Genomic DNA, 22,682 nt, shown 5'->3' with positions numbered 1-22,682 from the left:
TGGGTCATGAAGATATTTTTTGTATTGTTCTTCTGTGTATTCTTGCCACCTCTTCTTAATATCTTGTTTCTGTTAGGTTCATACCATTTCTGTCCTTAATTGTACCCATCTTTGCATGAAATGTTCCCTTGGTATCTCTAATTCTCTTGAAGAGATCTCTGGTCTTTCCCATTCTATTGTTTTCCTCTGTTTCTTTGCATTGATCACTGAGGAAGATTTTCTTATCTCTCCTTGTTGTTCTTTGGAACTCTGCATGCAAATGGGTATATCTTTCCTTTTCTCCTTTGCCTCTAGCTTCTCTTCTTTTCTCAGCTGTTTGTAAGGCCTCCTCAGACAATCATTTTGTCTTTTTGCATTTCTTTTTGGGGGGGATGGTTTTGATCCCTGCCTCCTGTACAATGTCACAAACCTCCTCTACAGTTCTTTAGGCATTCTGACTATCAGATCTAATCCCTTGAATCTATTTCTCACTTCCACTGTATAATCGTAAGGGATTTGATTTAGGTCATACCTGAATGGTCTAGTGGTTTTCCCTACTTTCTTCAATTTAAGTCTGAATTTGCAATAAGGAGTTCATGATCTGAGCCACAGTCAGCTCCCAGTCTTGTTTTTGCTGACTGTATAGAGCTTCTCTATCTTTAGCTGCAAAGAATATAATCAATCTGATTTTGATATTTACCATCTGGTGATGTCCATGTGTAGAATCTTCTCTTGTGTTGTTGGAAGAGGGTGTTTGCTGTGACCAGTGCGTTCTCTTAGCAAAACTGTATTAGCCTTTGCCCTGCTTCATTCTGTATACCAAGGCCAAATTTGCCTGTTACTCCAGGTATCTCTTGACTTCCTACTTTTGCATTCCAGTCCCCTATAATGGAAAGGACATCTTTTTGGGCTGTTAGTTCTGAAAGGTCTTGTAGGTCTTCATAGAACCATTCAATTTCAGCTTCTTCAGCATTACTGGTTGGGGCACAGACTTGGATTACTGTCATAATGAATGGTTTGCCTTGGAAACAAACAGATATTATTCTGTCATTTTTGAGATTGCCCAAAAGTACTGCATTTCGACTCTCTTGATGACTATGAGGGCTACTCCATTTCTTCTAAGGGATTCCTGCCCACAGTAGTAGATATAATGGTCATCTGAGTTAAATTCACCCATTCCAGTCCATTTTAGTTCGCTGATTCCTAGAATGTCAATGTTCACTCTTGCCATCTCCAGTTTGACCACTTCCAATTTCCCTTGATTCATGGACCTGACATGTCAGGTTCCTTTGCAATATTGCTCTTTACTGCATCAAACTTTATTACCATCACCAGTCACATCCACAACTGGGCGTTGTTTTCACTTTGGCTCCACCTCTTCATTCTTTCTGGAGTTATTTCTCCCCTCTTTTCCAGTAGCATATTGGGCATCTACCGACCTGGGGAGTTCGTCTTTCAGTCTAATTGGCAACTGACCTTTACATTTTCTGCCTGTAATTGGCCTACATCATATCCAAGGAAAACAAATAGTAACTGAATACCTAGTCCACCTAGTCCATAGTCGGAGAAGGCAATGGCAACCCACTCCAGTACTCTTGCCTGGAAAATCCCACGGACAGATGAGCCTGGTAGGCTGCAGTCCATGGGGTCGCGAAGAGTCGGACACGATTGAGCGACTTCACTTTCACCTTTCACTTTCATGCATTGGGGAAGGAAATGGCAACCCACTCCAGTGTTCTTGCCTGGAGAATCCCAGGGACAGGGGAGCCTTGGGGCCTGCCGTCTATGGGATCACACAGAGTCAGACACGACTGAAGCGACTTAGCAGCAGCAGTCCATAGTAGCCATTGTTCCAGATGCATCCCTTCTGATCATAGCTCATTAGCCAGGACTAGTCACACAGTCCTGCTCCACGAGCTGGAAGGTGGAGATGGGCCTGAATTTAGCCGGCAGTACCTGTCCTCACTGCTGTGGGTGTGGTGCAGACGGGAGCATCATGCAACCAGGAGATTTGAGACCCATGTCACTGGCCCACCCAAAGCGTTCATTTATTGCTTTATTCTGCACTCAATTTTTATTTTGTTTGCTAATTTTCTCTCCCACCTGCCTCATATTTCCATGTATTCCGATTCCAAGTATCATGTTTCGATGCCACCCTGGTTTTCAGCTTGTGGTTTGGTTTTGCTTTCTGCGTGTGATTTCAGCTGGGGGCCCAGTCGGGATTACTCTCTGGATGCTCCATGTGTCAGGAGCATTTGCTTTGGTCAGTTTCTTCAACTCCCCACATGCACGTCACTGTTCATAAGTGATTCATCCCACTATCTCTTGAGAGGTGAATGAGATGAATGTTTATTATACCTACTGCATGCCAGGCCCTGTTCTACGTTCTTATATTCTCTAAGTTCAACCTGATAAAACTGTTAGAGGTGGATTCGATAATCCTTATTGCACAAAAGGAAAAATTGAGGCTCAGTAGCCCAAACCAACATAGCTAGTAAGTGACAGATCTAAGGTTCACACTCACTGGTAACTCTGCTCCTTCTTGAAAATTAAGAGGGACTTCCTTGGTGGTCCAGTGGCCCAGTTATTCACCTTCCAGTGTAGGGGATACAGGCTAAATCCCTTGTCCAGAAGCTAAGATCTCACACTCCTTGGGGCCAAAGAACCAAACCTTAAAAACAGAAGCAATATTTTAGCACATTCAATAAAGACTTTTAATAAATAGTTCACATCAAAAATAAAATTATGAGTATCCGAGTGGGTAAATAGAATGTAGATTATTCAGGGGGAGGAACTGTTTTCCTTTGGTTTGGTTTGTTCTTTGGCCATGCTGCACAGCATGCAGGATCTCAGTTCCCCAGCCAGGGATCAGACCCAGGTTCCCAGCGGTGGAAGCTGAGTCTTAACTGCTGGACCCCCAGGGAATTCCCCGTGATGGAACTGTTTTATTTAAAATTTTTCATTACTTGTTCTTTAACAGATTTAAGATAGCTTTCATCACCGTATCTTTCTTTTGTCATCTTAATTATCTACAACAATGCCTAGTACATAGGCTCTTAAAAATGTTGAATATATTGGATCTAAAAGCCATATTTTATTTCTTCATTGGGTTTAGAATCAGCAGTGCTACACTTCAGCTAAAGCCTTTGCAGTGATGGGAGTTGAGATTTGTTTAAAGCAGTGTGGGGGATGAGGCTTTTCTGTTTTTAATATGGTGTCTGATACTAATTATTGAAAGTATAAAGGCAGATGTTCATTTCTCTGATTCTGTGGAATGAGTGAGCTTGCCTAATAACTTTGTAACCTGGCAGGACCCAGGTGTTGCTGTCAGGCAGTATATTTTCACTTTAGGAGAATTTGGTGCTAAGTACTTAGATCTTAAGTTTATCTGTTAAGAGGAGATTTTTGCCTGTTTTCTATAATCTTCCTTTTGGAGCTTATACTTTGTGCTATTTATAAAAGCGTGGGTGCTTGAGTTACCAGAGGCCATAAGCATGACAGTAACACACTGTGAATCTGAGGTCTTCCTATTTTACAGGATCTGCACAATTTAGATCTAATGATTGGAATTGCTTCTGCGGGCATCGCTGTGTACCGAAAATATATTTGCACAAGTTTCTATCCTTGGTAAGTGCAAACCAGTTCTAATTATTCTCTGAATCATGCTTTAAAAATACGCTGAACAAAAGTAACAGTACCTCTAATTTTAAACTTTTATTTCTAAAGAAGGGACAGAGACTTTCTCCCAAGTTTTTACCTCTGACCTCTACAATTCATCCAGATTCTGTACCTGGGAAAATTCTTCTGGTTATTACTGGACATCCCCTTCCGCCTTGGTCGCCCTGTGGTTTGGGATACTCTGTGAAACATGGATAAAAACAGCACAAGGCAGGTTCTGGTGTTAAGGAATCCTTCCTGGGCAGCACATGAGCCAGAATCCAGAGAACTTCCTCTGAGCAGGAGTTGTATTTTCTGTGCAGTTCCTGAGTTATTAACTGAAGCTTTGTTCCCGATACTGGTCTAAAACCTGAGGAGACCCAAAAGACTCGAATCATCACAAATCTGAAAAAGGCAGTGCTGTCCCCGTTATTCCTAAGGCTCTCTGCTGGAGGAATTAAGAGTACATGCTCCGATCCTGGCTTCAAGCATCTCTGGATGAATGACCTGGAGCGCTTACGGGAGATCTCCCAGCCTTAGTTTCCTCATCTGAAAATTGGTTATAACGATTTGGACTGTTGCAAGGCTTAGTGGAGGGGCTGCCGTAAAGCTTGAAGCAGAGGACGTGGTGCATAAAAAAGGCTCAGTTCGTGGTGGCTCTAATTGTGTTACTCTGCAGACAAGAGGCTAGTTGACACATGGCTGTTAAGTGGCTTTTAAGTTGCAAAGCAAGCTGGGCCCTGGATCTAGGTCTGTCTGCGCTCCTCCCACTGCTCCACACTGCCCTCAGCTGTCTTGCCCAGGTACACACCAGCTCCCATAAAACTGCAGCGTCACCGAACAGCTGACAGCAAAGGGAGCGCCTTGCCCATGGTCCTTGTTATTTAAGAGCTACATCATAATCCAGTGGCCGTGATGTGACGCTCGGCTTCGGTCAGCTACTTGGTGTTTGGCCGGGGCCATGGGGCCGCCATCCTTTCTACGCTGAAGCAAAGTCTAGGAAGCCGAGAGCCCCTGGCCATCACCGCGAGGTGTCAGCTGCATCCCGGCTGCTCCCTGATGTGCTTTCTTTGTGTCATGTTTTATTTTTTTTTGGCAGGGTGAACATTCTAAAAATTTCTTTCAAAAGGAAAAAATTCTTTATACATCAGCGACAAAAACAGGTGAGTTAAACCTCTGCTCGCTTTGGTTCTTTTGCTTTTAGCCACTTCAGCTCTTAGCCCTTTGGTAGGTGAAGGCGTTTGTCGTACATGTAACAGGGGAGAGAGAGCTCAGCAGGCAGTGGAAAGAAGGTAGGCATTGGGATCCAGAGGGCCCCATGGCCCCCTGTGTAATTCACTCTGCTTATCTGGGTGGGGAAGTCGCTTGCTCTGGAGCCAGAGACATTGGGTTCAGGCCCTAGCTCTCCCACTTGCCCAGTTGAGCGGGTTACTTAACCTCCCCTAGTCGGAGTTACCTTGTTTGCTGGAACACAGCAATACCCATTTATCAGGGAACCATCTGATTTAGGTAGAAGTGCCATTGGTCAAAGCCCCTTGCCAAGCCCACCGCAGAGATAGCAGTGAAAGTCAGCAAGGTCAGTTTCTGCCCTCGATGTGTTTAAAATGCATGGTGGCCTTGGGCGTATGTCTCGTAGGAGGAATCCACAGTCCTCCACATAACTCAGCTTGCTTTTCCACTTAGAGAAGAGCGACTTAGAGGTGAGGGAATCCACAGCTAGCAAGGTGGAAGAGCTGGAATTTGAGCCAGTCTTTATGAATCTGAGCTGCCGGCTCTTACCATGACGCCACACTCTGTCTTGTTTGTTAGGCTGCATATTTCTCACTTAGCGTCACTATGCCACTTCCCAATTTTCCAAAGACAATGTGTGCTTACAGGGGCTCCACACCACAGTGAACTCTTAGGAATGAGAACACTAAAGCTCAGCACAAATAAGGACTAGAATCTGAGTCTCCCGAGCCCCACATCCAAGATGCAGGGTACCAGAGAAATGCACAGGATGTTAATTTACCATGAGAACAGAAAGCCTGAATTCAAGTAGGAGGGAAATTGAGCAAATGATCAAAATGATGATTTTGAGTGAGCACTAGATTTAACTCGCTTTGTGGAAAGCAAATAGAGAGATCCAAAGCGTTATAAGAGTCCTGTCATTTGACAGGTTAAAGATTATTTCTTCAGGGGAGAGATTTTTCCCAGAGCTAAATTTTAAAAAAGATTGTATCAGACAGCCCTTATTTGATTGCTCCAAATATATCGAACCTAGAAAGGTAGACAGATGTGAAATGAAAGCATTCATGAAAGACCACAGAGGATGAGAGAGAGTTTGACGCTGGGCTTTTTTTTGTTTTTTTTTTTTACCACGTTCATAAAGATGGTTAACAACTCCCACTGTTGAATATTCTTAGAATCCTGTTTTGTAGCCCAAGGAATTTTGAAACCAGTTTTCCACTGTTCGTTTCTTTCCGGGTTACCACTCATGTGGGCATAAAGTGCTCGAGACCCTACTTCTCCAGCTATGCAGTTGAAATCTCTACTGTGCTTTTTCTCCCAGACGGAATCCAGGGAGCATATAGTGGCCTTCAACATGTTAAATTACCGATCTTGCAAAAACTTGTGGAAGTCCTGTGTCGAGCACCACACATTCTTTCAGGCGAAGAAGCTGCTACCTCAGGAAAAGAATGTTCTGTCTCAATACTGGAGTCTGGGCTCTAGGAACCCCAAAAAGTGAGTATTCTCTGGAGGCAGTCTCCACACTAGCCTGAAATGTAAGCCCGACCTAGTAACCCCCGGGGAGCAGACATCCCCCGGGAAAGAGATGTCTTTCCCCGGAGGCCCCATGTCCTGGGGCCAGAGCTGCTGGTGGATATTAGAACCTCAGATGAAAGTCTCGTCAGGGACAGGCAGCGATGTCTCCTTCCACACACATTCAGGTCCTTCTATTCCTGTTGCTTGCTTCTGCCTCCTCAACTCTGTACTACTCAGAGCTCCCAAGCGCTCACAGTTGCAACGGCTCCACCATGAAAGCCCTCGGCAGTGACTCATGGTCATCGTGGTGGCATTAAGACAGCCTCTCCCACTGAACGTTAACTCCATACGATGCTCTGTAATAAGGAATGAGTGAATGAGCACAAGGAAAGCTTTCCAGAGTCAGGTGACTGACATACGCGACATACGACAGTCACATGGTAGTAACAACAGTAATTGCAGTTGACAATTACTGAGTGCTTACTTTGCTCCTCGAACAGATTTTGTTTAACTCTTTTAAATATGGCAATTCCATGTATGCTGTTAGTCCTAGGAATGATATTCAAAATACCTAATGATTAATACAGTAAAATAAATCTATAAATTGAAATTTTTTAGTTTATAGTATATCGTCTAAACTAAACATAAAGTGTATATTTTTGTATGTTTTTATCCTGCCCTCTAAATAAAAGATGTAGCAAAAATTGCCTGTCAAATTATTTAAATTGTTTGGTTGGAAATTTTATTTTTGTGGGTTTTTTTTTTTTTTTTTTGATGTGGCTGTTACTCAAAATGGTGCCCCTTTCTGAGCCATTATCAGATATGTGGGACTGTATCAGACCATTTGACCATTTCAGTGACTTTCCTACTATATTGGTAATCGATAGCATTCTAGATTGAATGAGTGGTAAATGTCTGTTGATATCATCGATAGTATTTATGGTGCTAAATGCTGTCTCTCTGTTTCTGATGAACCAAGAACAAATATATTTTTCAAGGTTTTGGCTTATAAAACCATTCAGTATTTTTATACCTGCAGTAACTATTTGTCTTCTATTTCTATAAACATAATTTGCTGGAATGTAGCATTTACTTTGGTTGGACTTAATCCTCTTGGCGAGCTGAGAAGTGGCATTGAGAGCAACTGAAAGCTTGGACTCTTACTAAGAAACCTGGCTTCAAATCTGATCTACATCAGTTTTAATTTAATTTGCTTTTTCAATTTCTTTTTCTATAAAGAGTGGCCAACACGGAGGATTTAAAAACTTTTTTTTTTGGTTATCCATTGCAACAGGTAAAACCACCCCTATTTTGGTAGCTTAGAGCAGTAATCATTCTATTATATCTCAAGACCTTGTGGGTCATGTTTTCAGGAAGGGCGTGCTGGATGGTTCTGCCACTGCATGCAGTGTGTGGATTGGGGTTTCTTGGTGAGATGAGGCTGGTGGCTGGGCTGGGCTAGGCTGAGGGTCCAGGACCACCTTTCCACACCTGGTGCCTTGACAGAACGATCAGAAGGCTGTACTCATCTGGACCACCATCCTCTCTGTGTGTTCCCAGGGCCTCTCCCGGGATAGTTGGCCTTCTTACGTGGAGGCTCAGGACTGCAAGAGTCTAAGACAGAAGCAGCTGGTCATCTTAAAAGCTAGGCCTAGATCTGGCACAGTTAATCTTGGTCAAAGCAGTCACAGGCCATTCTGGGTGGAAGAATCAGAGAACTTGTCCCCCGCACCCCCCTTTAATCTGCAGCTGTGGGTCACTTGGGATATGGAGGGTGACTCAGTGGCCATAGGTAGACAGTTCTTGACCACCAATCCCAGCTTCAGCATACTGGCAAATCTCATTCCTTATTATCTCTGTTTCACAGATAGAGAAACTGAGGCTTAGGTTACATGATTTGCCCAAGCCCTAGAGATACAATTACACATTTGCATATTGGGCCCCTGAAACCTTCCACATGAAAGAAACTTGTTTGGTATTTTCCAGGCTTACAGGACAATGGAACACTTCTTTTTCCAAAGAGTACCTATTAATAACCTGTGACACATACTTTGGGGAACTGCTGCATTCAACCTTTGAATCATCTGGCTTGCTCCCACTGTTTGATGCTGTGCTCTCAATCAACGATAATTGGGTTTCTGATGTAGATTCTCCTGGTGATGCTGCTGTGAGATTTTGATCAGGGTGACAGCCATATTTCTCACTGAAAATCAGTACATTGATATTCTAGAGGGTGTGCTTCATGTCACCTATGGTCTTTTGAGGTTTTTTGTCATGATTTTTGTTGGCTTGCTAGGTTTAGTCTGCAAGGAAATGGGTCAAATATTTTAAGGTATTAAAATATCGTTTAAAATTTAGCAGTGCCAGACTGAGTTTTCTGGAAACTAGTTTCCAACTCCATCCTCTCAAATAATCCATACTCTGAGGGGTCTAGAGAGCTGAGATTTAAATTACCTAGGTATAAATGAAATCCGAAAGTAACCTTTAGGGTGGCACGTTCAGAGAACACAGCCCAAAACTCTGCTGTCTAAGCGTATCTTCTCTGGTCTGCTCTTAAAGAGTTCTGAGTGATTTATGGTGACAGCTTCTGCCAGCTAGAATGACAGAGAACACCGGGAAGGATGGTTAATGTTTGTACTCATGCCGCTGTGAGTAAAAGTGAGAATTCCTTGAAGTTCCTTGAACGGTGTTTCAACGTTAATCCTGAAATTCCTTCTCATCTGGTAAGGCGTGGTTATATTCTGAAAACAGTTTTGTTGCTTGCAGTAGTAAGGACAAGAAAATATTTTTTCACTCAAAGAAAAGAAAAGAACGTCAGATCAGAGAAAGCCAGCCCAGAAAGGAATCTCTGACCCAGGTGCCTCCACTCCCGGGAACCTCGGCTGGGGTCACCAAAGTGTTAACTGGCCCTGCGTCAGGGAGGGAGCGTGTGCAGACTGTTTGTTTCATTTATGCTATCACTTCTATCTCATGGAACATGTCAGTGTAGAAAGTGAACCTGCATCTGGTTTTTCAGGTCTGTAAATAACCAGTATTGCAAAAAGGTGATTGGAGGGATGGTGTGGAACCCAGCCATGAGGAGATCTTTATCAGTGGAACATTTAGAAACCAAGAGTCTACCGTCCCGGTCTCCTCCTATTACTCCCAACTGGTATGTCTTCCTTTTTTTGGTACTATCTACTAGTAAACACTTTATTTCTTTCAAAAACTAAGTAAAAATAAAAACCTAACTATAGATGGTCTATGATGAGAGTTTATATTTGCATATTTGACTATTGCAGAAGTAACTATGAGATGCACAAGTATAGCTAGACATTTTTTTTAGTGTATGATGTTTGGATGTTCTTTTACATATATATATATATATATATATTTTTTTTTTTTTAAGTCTTTCAAACTTGTTACAACATTGCTACTGTTTTGTGTTTTGGGTTTTTTTGGCCATAAGGCATGTGGGATCTTAGTTCTCCAGCCAGGAATCAAACCTGCACCCCACCACCAGACCACTCGGGAAGTCTCTGGGATGTTCTTTTTTAAAAAGTTATTCGGTCTAAATAAATTTGAGCACCGCAGCCTACTGAAGTGCCCCTCTTGAAATTGTCGTATGCATTAGTATATTCAAGTTTTGAGAAGTCCTATGATAAAGAAGCATGTTTAACTTTTATTTAATCTCATGTTTCCCATTAATAGCAAACAAAATAAACTTTGAGAAAACATGGTAAAGGTATGTAATACAACTGACAGAAGGATGTGTGACCCTCAGCAACAGTAGCAAATGCTCATTGGAAAGTAGCCTGCCAACTTCTAAGTTGATGGACTTGGCTTAAAAGGAAGGAATTGGCAGTTTGGTGAAGTGGGTAAGGGCACTGGGCTTGTAGCTGGAACACCTGGACTCAGATTTTGGCTCTTCTGTTTATTAACAAATTTGTTTAACTCTCTGGTCTCAGTCTTTCCATCTGTAAAGGGGTTGAATGAACTAACAATGTACAAGTGCTTTGTAAGCTATACAAAAAGGATCAGGTAGAATTGTTGTTATTGTCAGTTATTTTTATTATTTTATTATTGTTAGTATAATGTTCCTCAGAGACATCAGGCCATTTTTTAAATGCCTCCAAAACAGCCAGACATTATTGGGGGAGGGGGGAACCAAGCTGGAAACCTTGGCTCAACTCCACCCTAAAATAGGATTATGGCTTTCTGTTCATTTCCTGATAGGGTGCACCTATAAATTCTTAAGGAGTGATCTACCAAGACTAAGAAACATTCTGCCAGGCAGGCAGAAAGGGAGTGGCTGTGCAGGACTGCTAGGAAAGGACTCTCTGCTGGGGCCAGATGCTCTGGGCAGGAATGGTGATGGTGTTTAGTGTTGGAAAGTTATAACATGACCGAGTAGATTGATTCTTGGTTTCTGAAATGTAGGCACTTATCCTATAGTGGTCCATGTGTGCTATAAAGTAGCGGCTTAATTTGTCTGCAAGTCTCTTAGCAGCAGAGGCCAGGACAATATTCAGGAGAACAGTGGGTTTTGGCTCTCACTGCTATTTATAGGTCCTCTCTGGAGGAGTCACGAGCCTTTCTGCTCAGCTTTGGGCACAGTGTATTGATCGTTCAGGCCCAAAGGGATTGCAAAAGTGGAGGCCCTGACAGTCCCAAGGAGAAATGGTTAAAAAGGAAGGGGAAGATGAAAAAGCAAGGACAATGAAATTTAAGAAAGTTCAGCGGCCTCGAGTTGCCAACCGCAGGAGCTGCTAGTGCCTAGGTGCTGCCCCAGGTGTCACCCCAGGCCTCCTGAGAACATTGCCTCATTTGGTTCATTGTCAGGAGCCAGATGGGTACAGCTGAGGCTCAGAGAGGTAGTGACTTGCCTCGTGGCACACAGCTACTGCTGCTATTGGAAGGACAGGGCGGTGCTAATACAGTCCATGGGGTTGCAAAGAGGTGGACACGACTGAGCAATTAGCACTTTCACTTTCGATACCACATAGATCTATTTTGAAAAGCAAACATTTCTTCTTGGATCAAGTGAAATTGACATTAGGGGATATAGTTGAAAGAAGGTTCAAATTTTGCAAAAAAAAAAACCCACCTTACTTTAGCTTCTGAACCTTCTATTTATATTGCACAAATGAATCAGAAAAATTTGTCTGATGAGCAGCCAATTTGGCCTCTTTATGCATTGAGATTTTAAGTGCTCTTGGAAGAATAACTCCCTCTAAACCAACACTCAGCAGCTTCCCAAAGAGCACAAACCAGTCTCATCTGCTGGTTTATAAAGTTGAGGGGCTGTACCACTGGGCCCAGAGTCTCTGGGACCACGCAGCCCCTGGTGGATTCTGGTGTAGTAAGGCGGTTAACTGGCTCTTAAATTCCAGCAGCATCAGCAAAGCCCCCCTTGGGACGGTCAGGGCACAGAGGTTAGATCACTGATGTCTGATAGAATCCTTCAGTAGAGTCTGCCTTCAGCACTTCGCTCTGCACCTTTCCCCACCAGGCGAAGTCCTCGGCTCCGGCATGAGATCCGAAAGCCACGGCACTCTTCTGCGGACAACCTTGCCAACGAGATGACGTACATCACTGAGACGGAAGATGTGTTCTACACCTACAAGGGTTCCCTGTCCCCTAAAGACAGTGATTCTGAGGTCTCTCAGAACCGAAGCCCGCACCGAGAGTAAGAAACTTGCGCTCCTCTCTTTCCTGTGTCTCCTTGTTGGGGCTGTTGAGGAATTTGCACAGGCCCCATGGCCATTTAAGAGGAGGCAGAGGCTAGAGCCGGCAGCCAGCTGCCTGGGGTGCTCTCTGCCAGGCTGAGAACATCAGTCCGCTCTCCCTTCCCCCACGAGCTGTGTGCCTGGGGTCATTAGCTCACCCTGCTTTTCATCAGTGACAGCAACCTACCATCCACACACCCGTTAGCTCTCCTGAATGGTGTTCTTTCCAGTTGATGAGCAAAACTCAGTTTAAACCATTCCATACACCAGAGGTTGAGGGCGTGTTGACTAGAGCAGTGTGTCTCTAGATTGTCAGCATTTGTCCGCTGCAAGATTCCCCACCCCTGAAAGTGTGCTCATTTCTCTCTGCCCACAGAAAACCTTCTCAGATCCACAGTCTGTCCTCAGGGCATTTGTTCGCTTTGGTTTTTAATGAATATTTAGTATAAAGAAAAAAAAACATGCAGAGAACATCTCAGCATCTCAGATTTTCTTTGTTAAATTTTTGTCAAGGACAGTTTGCGTCAAATTCTTTTATGTTCCCAGAGTCCCTTTTTGTGTGTGTGTGTGTGACAAACTCCCTTCACATTTCAAGATCAGGAAAAAATATGTCTCTCCTAAAATACTGCCTTGAGTCCTTTTATTATTCAGTAAGATAATATCTGATTTACTTGTTACCTGTTCGCTTGACTAGCAAGAAGCTCAGAGCTGCATGTCAGACTCTGTTGCATTAGCTTCACAGAGCCCAAATTTCTGACATAGTCCTTACTCTTTCTTCTCTGTCTTATTAATGAGTCTTATTTTTTCTCTGGTCTTAATGAGTTCACTGTTCTACCATGTCTGCACATTTTAGAGTAAGCTATCTCAAATCATTTTTTGAAGGGGACAAGACACAGATCATAAATGACAAAGTGTGATGGGAATGGATCTTTTTTTTTTTTAGGAAGTCAACCATGATCATTGGGTATCCATTCTGTTTAGTTCCATGCTGTGCCCAAAATGTAGAAACATACGATTCCTCCTCCTGACAGCAGAGGATTAACAAGAACGCACTTGGGTTAATCTGTAAATTTTTACCACTCTAGCTCCCAGGATTAAAGCCTTAAATGCGTCCTGACCATTCTCTCAGCATCACAGGTGAATCAGGGATCTCACTTCACACTTAAGTGTGAGATTGCTCTCTCTCTGCTGTCCCTGACCGCAGCAAACATGGTTTCCAGTTTATCTGTGTTCTTAACACCTCTGGCTGAATAATCCTCTGGTCATTATTTCCTTGTGACCTGAGCTTGGATGATGCTTCTGTTGAAATGATCGCTATCTCTTGCTCCAACTTACAGTGCCGTTGAGCCTACAGTGGAAGGGTGTGAGTTCCTCTGTGGGGCACAGTGGTTGTGCATGTCCTACAAGGCAGGAGCCCAGACGAGCATGACTTGAGCCAGAATGAGCCTGTCAGGGGCTATGTCGCTTTGGTGAAGGGAGGAAGAGGGTTAGGAGCTGACTGAGGGCTCTGAGATGCCCAGTCACACCTTCCTCTGTGTCAGACCCCTGTTGTGGTTTGCAGTCCCATCATGGAATTGTACTGTCCAGTACAGTAGCCTCTAGTCACATGTGGTTATTCAGATTGAAATTATTGAATGTGAAATAAAATGTAAGTTCAGTTCCTCAGTCACACAAGCGTCATCTCGGGTGCTCTGGACCACGTGTAGGTAGAGGCTACCAAACGGGACAACACAGATACTACACATTTCCAGGGTGGCAGGTGGACGAGAGATGGATTCTGTCCATGGGTACGTGGATGTCCTCTGCTCATTGTGGGTACGTGGACGTCTTAAAGGGCTCCACTCATTGCTGAGTCCTGCGGTGCACTTTATATACCCTTGGCTGCTCCTTGAGGGACCGTGAAGGTGAAGTAGACAAGTCTTTGCTTTCAGGGACCTCAGGCCACCTGGGCAAGTAGCACATTATCAGCCTTCATCAGCACACTGTGGGGCTTGGTCCGTTTGATGAAAGGAGAAGAGAGTTTAGGAAAACGGTGGTTTCTGAGAAGCCTGATTACAGATCCTACCTCAGATCTTCTTAAGTACAGTCTGTGACCCCACCATGGAATTACAGAGCATCCAGACCTTCACAGGCCAGGACAGCCACACACACGTGGCTGTTTGAATTTAAGTTTATTAAAACTCCATTGAAAATTGACTTCCTCAAGCCCTGTTTGGTTTAAGTAATTCCTGGCCCTACTCATCCCTGGGCCTTGCCCATCAATTCTTCCTGAAACTCCTTCGTGAGACCTAGGAAAGTATATCATCCTGGGACACTCTTTATTTTGCAGTGAACCATTAAAAGTAGCAAATAATGGTGATTCAGAGGCAGCCTACCTTGCCGTGGCTTTGCCAGGTGAGCCACAGTAGACAGCTCACAGAGTCCAGGTAGCAGCTATACTTTGCAAGTGGGATGAACAGTTGAAACAAGTTCAGCCCCTCACACCTCACATAGGTAGGGGACCCCATCCCACTGGCAGGAAGCCACCTTCTGCTGAGCTTTTCAGAGGCAGCAGGCCTCCATTGGTCCTCCATTGCCCAAAGCAAGAAGGGAAGGTTGGTCTGTACTTGGTGAAAAAGCTACAGTGGTGTTTTCAGTGAGTACAGTCATCCCAAAGTACCTAAGGGGAATTGATTCTAGGACCCTCAAAGGTACGAAATCCATGGACACCCAAATCTCTTGTAAAATAGTGAAGTGTGGTTGGCCCTTCATGTGTTAGTCACTCAGTCACGTTCTACTCTTTGTGACCCCATGGACTGTAGCCCACCGGGCTCCTCTGTCCATGGAATTCTCCAGGCAACAATACTGGAGTCAGTAGCCATTCCCCCTTCCAGGGGATATTCCCAACCTAGGGATCAAATCTAGGTTTCCTGCATTGCAAGCAAATTCTCTCAGGATTCCCTGAGCCACCAGGGAAGCCCTGATCCTTCATAACTCTGGATTTAATTTGATCCACGATTAGCTGAATCCATGGACTCCCAGGGTTGGCTGCAGTATTTGCAAAGTGTTTAAGAAGCATTGGACATGTTTTATATAGCAAATTGCCGTGTTAAGAGGCAAGGAGAAATATCCTGTCAGAGATATCAGATGAATACAGACAGCAAGGAGAGTTCCTTTTAGAAAGAAGGAGGACATGCAGTGTTCTGTACCCATGTAAACAAGAGGAAGAAGGAGAGAAAGGAAGAAAGAGTGATTCAACTTTGGCTCTCAACCCAGAGGCATAGCTCCGACTCTCTGAACATTGTCCTCGCGGATGAGTCACTGTGGTTTGTTGCATATTTATAGCAGCGCGGCAAAGTTTATGATTATAGTTACGAGTCCTTGGCAGTTTGCTTTGTGCCCGAGCAGGCAGTCCTCTGGTTACCCCTCAGCCATTCTGTGTTCCATGCCTTGCTTCAGAGCCAAGGCCAAAATCTGCAGAGAAGGAAGTTTCCAAAAACAAAAACAACCTGCCACCCAGGGAAGAAATTTTTTTAAAAAAGGAGAGGGAGTGCCCCAGAGGAGAAAACAACTTTGCAGAGCAGAAAGCTAGAGGAAAACAACTTTGAGGGCAGATGAGGGTTGTGTTTGAAGAACTTTTCGGCCCCCATGATGTCTTGGCTGTTTGCTCATTTCCTTCTCCAGAGCCTGCCTTGTTCTGGGGACAAGGGGCAGCTGTCGGCTTTTATTTCCAAACTTCTGTATGTACAGCCAGGTGAATACACTTCATGCTACTGAGCTGTACACTTGAAAAAGGTTCAGATGGTAAATTTCATGTGTATTTCGCCACTGTTTTTTAAAATGTTTTAAAATAGCCTCTATGCATTGGAAGGTACTCTAGGTATCCCCTTCTTCAGCTGCATCACCAGGGGTAGGAATTCCCTCTGCCCTGTCACCTGATCACCCAGCCAGTGATGAGCAGCTCTCCTGCCGTGGGGCAGCCTGCTGTCTTGGGCAGCCTGCTGTCCTGGACAGCCTGGTTTCCAAACTGTGTCTCCCCACAGGAGACCAGCCAGCGACAGGGTTTCACAGGAGTTTTGTGTCCATTTTCCCTGCACCTTGCCTGCCCTTCTCTTGGCCTCAGGCTGCTTGCATGTGGACGTCTGATGACTACTTTAAACGCAGCCTGGCCCGGCCTCAACTCATCATCTTCTGTCCAGCCTGAGGCTGCTCCTGTGTCTTGGTGAATGAGGCCATGTTCAAGAACCACCCTCTTGGCACCTGTTGGGACTTCAAGCATCCTCGACAACTTCTCTTGCACCTGCATCGTCCAGTTCCTCACCCGTTGTTTCTCTCCCACAAACATCTCTTGAAATGGACCCCTCCACCAGCCTCCCCATCGCCTTGCCCGTGTGTAACTGCCATCATCTCTCAAAGGGATGCTTGCAGCAGTGTTCTGAGTATCCTCCTGTCTTTGGTCTCTCCTCCTCCTTTCAGACCATCCTTAACAAGGGCTCAGTTCAGTTGCTCAGTCGTGTCCAACCTTTTGTGACCCCATGGACTGCAGCACGCCAGGCCTCCCTGTCTGTCACCAACTTCTGGAGTTTACCCAAACTCACATCCATTGAGTTGGTGATGCCATCCAACCATCTCATCCTCTGTCATCCCCTTCTCCTCCTGCCCTCAATCTTTCCCAGCATCAGGGTCTTTTCAAATGAGTCAGCTCTTTGCATCAGATGGCCAAAGTATTGGAGTTTCAACAAGGGTAACAGGCTTATCTTCCTGAAATTCAATCCTGAGCATGTCACTCCCCTACTTAGGTGTCTTTTCTGTGCTTTTTCAAAGTTTCATGCCTCTGCAAATGCTGCAGGTTTTTTTTTTTAATTAGAGTTTTATCTAAAATACTTTCTTCTTCCCTCCTGACTACCTGTTTAAACCGCTACTAGTTTATCTTTGCCCCCTCTTCTGTGGAGTCTCTCGTGGCCTCCCACTGTACCCCAGACATCTGAGCATCTCCCTTAGAGCGTGATGATAATATTTGATTTATTTCTGTACCTTAAAATAGACAGCTCTCGGAGAGCAGAAGTAGTGCCCTGTTCACCTCTCCTTCCCCCAAACCTGGCATGATGTCTGGCACTTAGATATGCAATGACTGTGTGGATAGATGGACAGACAGACACGTGGTCACATGAAACAGGATGCAGCCCTTGGGTAATGCCCAGACCAGCGCCCAAGTTTTCATAATGGGTGTCTCCTCTGCCACTTCCATGGCAGGTCGCCATATCACATGAGCACACAGCATCTGATCTGCACACCAAGGACTCAAACAGGTTTACTGCGACAGGTTTTGGTTAACTGTCCTCTATCAGCAGTTCTCTGTGGCAGGTGCTGCTGCAGGGTATATATGCATGAGAAATTCTCAAAAAATTCAAGCACAAACTGACCAAAATATACCCAGTGCTTTCTTGTTATTGAGGTATCACAGCATCCAAGGGGGCAGCCTGGGGACGGTGCATGATCTGTGACCCCATTAGTGATGAGACAGAGCTCAGAAAGCAGCGTTTCTGACCCGTGTTCCCTCCGCCACCTGCGTTGCTTCTTGCATGAAGTTTTGATCTTGGGCCCTTGGCGTGTATTGCAGAAAGAAAAGTATCACCTGAACAATGTCTCCACATCACAAACACCCAAACTACGGAGACACTTCCTGTTCCTCAGTGCGCCTCACATCAGGATCCATGTAGATTAGCTGGCTATGTGTTAAGTGCCCTTGGGGAGGAACAGACAGAGGGCTAGGGTCTCTCCCAGCCCGGAGAAGCTCATAGGCTTGAGAGAGAAATGCCGTCCAGAGCAGCTCCCATCCTGTCAGGCGCCCCCAGTGACAACTGTGAAACCCTTGGTGGGAGCACAGCTTGGCTTGGCTGACAGGTTTGGGGACGGTGGGGGGTGGTCTTTGGAATTTTCTAGGGTGTAGGAAAGAGTGGTATAAAAAATATCACATGGTAAATCTTGCCATTTTAACTTTTTCTTTAACCTTGCTTCTCTTCAGAGAAATGAACTCTGTCCTGGCTTTTGTTTCCGATGCCTACTGCGTTTACGGTTCTGAAGCGTCGGCTTCTGAGGGCGAGCACCCGTTTGTCTGCCGGTCAGTCCGTCTGTCTGTCTCTGCCCCTTTCTCCTGCGGGAGCTGGGGGTGGCCACGCCCTCCCCGACTGCTCTGGCTGCCCCTTCTCCTGCCTCTGGGACAAACTGCTTGCAGCCAGTCTCTCCCCCTGCCTTTCTCGGCCCCTTTCACAGTTGGCCCCTAAGCCTCAGCAGCCCCCCTCGCCCCTCCCTCCTCACGTCCTGCCCCAAGAGGGGAGGACGGCTGCTCGGCCTGGCATCCTCACTCATGGTGTCCCTGTGCTGCGTCCAGCTGCCACCTTCTCGTTGCATCTCATCATTTGATGTCCTCCTCGCCATCTGTCTGTCCATCTTCCACGCTGAGCTGAACCTTACTGCAGCCTGCAGGGAATGTCTGTACGTGGTGGCTCAGCCAAAAAAAAATATTGTCATGTTTAATAAATTACCATCTAAAAGTAACCTCTCCGCCCCTACTTAGAAAATAGGATTGGGGACATAATGACTTTGAATATGTTACTTTTAGTACTGTGGGTTGTTTTGGGTAGACCATTAAGTTTGATACTGGAAAAGAAAAATACTTTAAAACCTTATAAAATGTCGTCTAAATTCTATATGACATATTTCAGAATTCGGAATTTAGAAGTTAGATATAATGAATACAAAGATATATTACACTTTACTGAGGAGCCTGCCTGCTTCTGCTGCATTGCCTTCTCTTCTGTTTACGTGTCGTCACCCTTTCCATCACGCTCATCTCCAGATTCTTCCAAATACTTGAAGTATGAATGCTGTCGGCAGCTTCATGTTAGAGGTTCAGTCCCACGCCTAGCTGGAAATAGCGTTTCCTGAATCCTTTGGGCTTTATCTTGTTTGGCAACTTCAAGTCTCCCTTTCTGCCACTAGGAGGTGCTCTTAGAAACATCAAAACAGAAAAGTTGCCCTACTTGAGAACTTTTTTTTTTAGTTTCCTGTTACCTAAAGTCATTTATTTTCAGCCTGAAAACATCCCACTGGTACACAGCTTTAAGTCCAAAATCTCCTCACTCTGAAATGCTTTCACATCCATAATACCCCTTAACCGGCAATTTGAGCACCTTAAGTTCAAGCTCTTCTCTTGCAAATAGCTCTGTTTCTACACTACTCTGTCACCGAAATTTTGTATTCAAATGAATTGGGATTGTGAATCACTTTGTATGAGTAAAACAATATAGATTTTATATTTAAGCTAATTTAAACTTTCTGGGAAACAGAGAGGTACTCCATTAATGAAAAAAAAAAAAAAAACACCCCTGGAAAAGAACCTAAAATAAAGGTTTAGTAAGAGGCAGCAGTGACTATTGTCTGTTTGTCTGTCTGTCTCACTGTCTTTGTCTGCTCAGCTTTCCCATCACTAACCTGGAGTGAGGTCAGAATGTGCAGGAGTCTGTGCAACATGAGGACAGCCCCATATTCTGTAGGTGTTTGAAGGCATCTTTTGCTCACCCTGTGGCCCTGGAAGGAGTCTAGTGTGGGTGTGCATGATGCAGAGGAGTTGTGTGTGCTACGCAGCGTTCATCCTTGCAGCCCTGAGAGGTTGGAGAGGATGGTCTTAGAAGCAGATCCGGTGGCTGGGAGAGGGGAGAGGTGCTCAGGGACTCATGTTCATCAGACTCCTGCTGGGTGAGGAGAAAGCTGTGTGACCTGGGGCAAGTCACTCAGTGCCTTTTGACTGGTTTCTTCATCTGTGAAGTGAGAATGGAGCAGATGAGCCTAGAGGTCTTTGACACTTCTCAAAGACAGTGTCAGTAGAACTTTCTGCAGTGGTGGAAGTCTTCTGTGACTGGTCTTGTCCAGTGCAGGAGCTTCTAGCCACATGTGGCTATTGGGCATTTTTGCAGTGTGACTGGTACAGCTGAGGAATTTCCTAATCTTCACTTCTTTAAATAGCCACTTGTGACTGGAGGCTGCCATATTGGACTGTGCAGCTCCCAGGTACAGAAGTACCTATATTAGAGAAAAATAAAATGTATGATCTCAGCGGAGGTGATAAGTGGATGTCACAGGTGAATAATGTAAACTAGTATTGATATAAATTGTCCTGAATGTGCAGAGTCAGTCCCATTTTCCTCTGGGTAGCAAACTGTCCTGTGAAGCAGAGCTATGAGCGGGAATGAGATGGAAGAAAAAACTTTCAGCAGTGATGGAGACCCACACACATCTGAGTGAGCTTCAGTAATTAAGCACCAGAGTAGCTGGGCACAGCTCCCTTGTTACCCTTCTAAAGCTGCTGCGTTTTCAGCAGTTCTTGGTACTGCCCTGCTCTCTTTCCCCTTTTCCCCAAAACTAAAAGCTGGTGCTGTTGAGGCCAGCTGGGGGTGTGGGCAGCCAGTGGACTCTGGGTGTGCACGAGCCCTGGGCTTGACCTTCAGAGCCCCTGTAAGGTTCTAAGGATCAGTGACAGCCGTGAGATGCCAGGCTCCAACAGTCAGTATTGTGTGCTCTGATAAAATATTAATCCAGTTATTAAAATATCTCCTCCTCCCCCACGATGAAGGAGTATATCCGAGAACAGCCCAGCACAAAGCTGCCTGACCCAGAAGTCATCCAGTTCTGTGTCTCCATCTTCAAATGCTCCAGGCTCCTGCTTCCGGGATGGCGTCGATCAGCAGTTCCTAGAGGACTTCCACAGGGTGACCGAAGGGGGCTCCGCCGAGGACTCCAGCCAGTACTACTGTGACAAGGTGGGGGGCGGGGCGGCTCAGGTGCTGCGGCCAAAGCAGGGCCAAGCCGGCCGGGCTTCCCGTGTGGGGCCGCCTCTCGGGCAGTTAAGTAGTTAGGACTCAAAGGAAATAGGTTATCACCAATCACTGGAGAAAGAAGTAACGTGATTGACGATTTTCTGACATTTCCCAGAACGATGGTGACGGCTACTTAGTCTTGATCCGCATCACGCCGGATGAAGATGGGAAATTTGGATTTAATCTAAAGGTACGTTGTGTGTAATTTATGAGGACATGTGATGCTCTGAAGCACTCTTCAGATGACTTTTAAACTTCCATTACAAATGTGCCATAGACCTAAGGCTGTGTAGGAAAATTGGCTTGGCCTTCAGAATTGGGAGCTTTTCAGTGGGGCCATAGGAGTTGCCTCATACCAAGTGCCTACTCTACATACTTGTTTATATCCCCTAATTGAGGATATAAAGAGGATCGTTCATATCCCCATATTGAGTCCTTTTATTAAGTGGTGAAGTTGGTATTTTGAAACATTTTATAGATGTACACTAAGGGGCTTCCCAGGTGGTGCTAGTGATAAAGAATCCTCCTGCCAATGCAGGAGACCCAAGAGATGCAGGTTCAATTCCTGGGTCAGTAGGATCCCCTGGAGGAGGAAATGGCAACCCACTCCAGTACTCCTGCCTGGAGAATCCCATGCATAGAGGAGCCTGGCGAGCATCAGTCCATGGGGTCGCAAAGAGTTGGACACAACTGACTGAACACAGGCTCGGAGAGATGGGAACCCCTCAGCACTGCTAAGAGAGAATAGGGATTCAGGTGCAGGGCCATAACCTCCTCTGTTTCCCTCTAGGCCGGCTCTGCACACTATGACCTACGGGCCCAATCCCATCTGTTCTTACAAATAAAGTTTTATTGGAACACAGACACCCCATTCATTTACAAATGGGTTATATCTCCTTTGGCATTTCGATGGCAGAGGTGCTAGAGTGCCCTCTGTCCCATAAAGCTACAAAAAGTAATATCTGGCCCTTCACAGAAAAGGTTTATCAGCCTTAGAGCAGAGTGAGGGCAGGTGATCTTCGCTGCCCACCCTGCAACTACCATCATACAACTCCTTTCTGATAGCCCAGCAGCCCCACTGACAGCCAGTTCTCAGAGGTCAAAAGCCCTCACAGTCTGGGACCTTTCCACAGCTCCTCCCCTCCACCGTAAACTCCTCTCCCAGCAGTGCTTATGGGCTGGGCTTTTAGAGTCTTTTTCCTGAGGATGTTTGCATTTTTTGAAAGGAGCCTGCTTCTTCCAAGTGCATCTTTAGTCCATGGATGGTGGGGATGGCAGTGGGAGGCTTCTGAGTGGCCTTCTGGTTGACCCACTAGACCCATAGCCTCTGGAACCTTATCATCCTAAAAGGTACCAACCCTTGGGAGTAGAATATATTTAAGTGAAAGTTGAGCCCTCCCTTTGTGTCAGAGATATCTGCATGTCTTTGGTGCTGGGAACAACTCAAGTGGTTTTTAATGAATATGTTTACAGGGAGGAGTGGATCAAAAGATGCCTCTCGTGGTGTCAAGAATAAACCCAGAGTCACCTGTAAGTACACGTATTCTGTAATTTCCCAAGTCCGTTTTCCCATAAATGTAACAGATTTCTATTTCTGTGTCCTGTTTCTTTTTTACCGGCAGCATAGAGTGTGTGTCAATGCATGCATAGAGATAGGAAGAAAGAATTTTCCAGGACCTTGCTGCCTAGTGTGGCCCCCAAGGCTGCAGCACCAGCATCCCTTGGGAAGCTTACTAGA

The 22,682-nt window shown here is 45.2% G+C and overlaps 1 protein-coding gene across 1 annotated transcript in view; it reads left to right on the top strand.

The window, feature by feature from the left end:
• PTPN3 (protein tyrosine phosphatase non-receptor type 3) overlaps positions 1-22,682 on the top strand; it is a 118,687-nt gene that overhangs the window by 62,964 nt on the left and 33,041 nt on the right. Inside the window, exons 11-19 of the mRNA XM_052644804.1 lie at positions 3,518-3,606; positions 4,736-4,799; positions 6,188-6,360; positions 9,398-9,532; positions 11,873-12,049; positions 18,094-18,189; positions 20,701-20,887; positions 21,060-21,134; positions 22,418-22,474. Of these exons, the coding sequence (XP_052500764.1) occupies positions 3,518-3,606; positions 4,736-4,799; positions 6,188-6,360; positions 9,398-9,532; positions 11,873-12,049; positions 18,094-18,189; positions 20,701-20,887; positions 21,060-21,134; positions 22,418-22,474 (1,053 nt within the window). The remainder of the gene's footprint in view (positions 1-3,517; positions 3,607-4,735; positions 4,800-6,187; positions 6,361-9,397; positions 9,533-11,872; positions 12,050-18,093; positions 18,190-20,700; positions 20,888-21,059; positions 21,135-22,417; positions 22,475-22,682) is intronic.

This window comes from Budorcas taxicolor, chromosome 8 (genome assembly GCF_023091745.1).
Source record: "Budorcas taxicolor isolate Tak-1 chromosome 8, Takin1.1, whole genome shotgun sequence".
NCBI classification, from domain to species: domain Eukaryota; kingdom Metazoa; phylum Chordata; class Mammalia; order Artiodactyla; family Bovidae; genus Budorcas; species Budorcas taxicolor.
The sequence above is the reverse complement of the archived record's forward strand: the minus strand, read 5'-3'. Positions and strand labels throughout refer to the sequence as shown.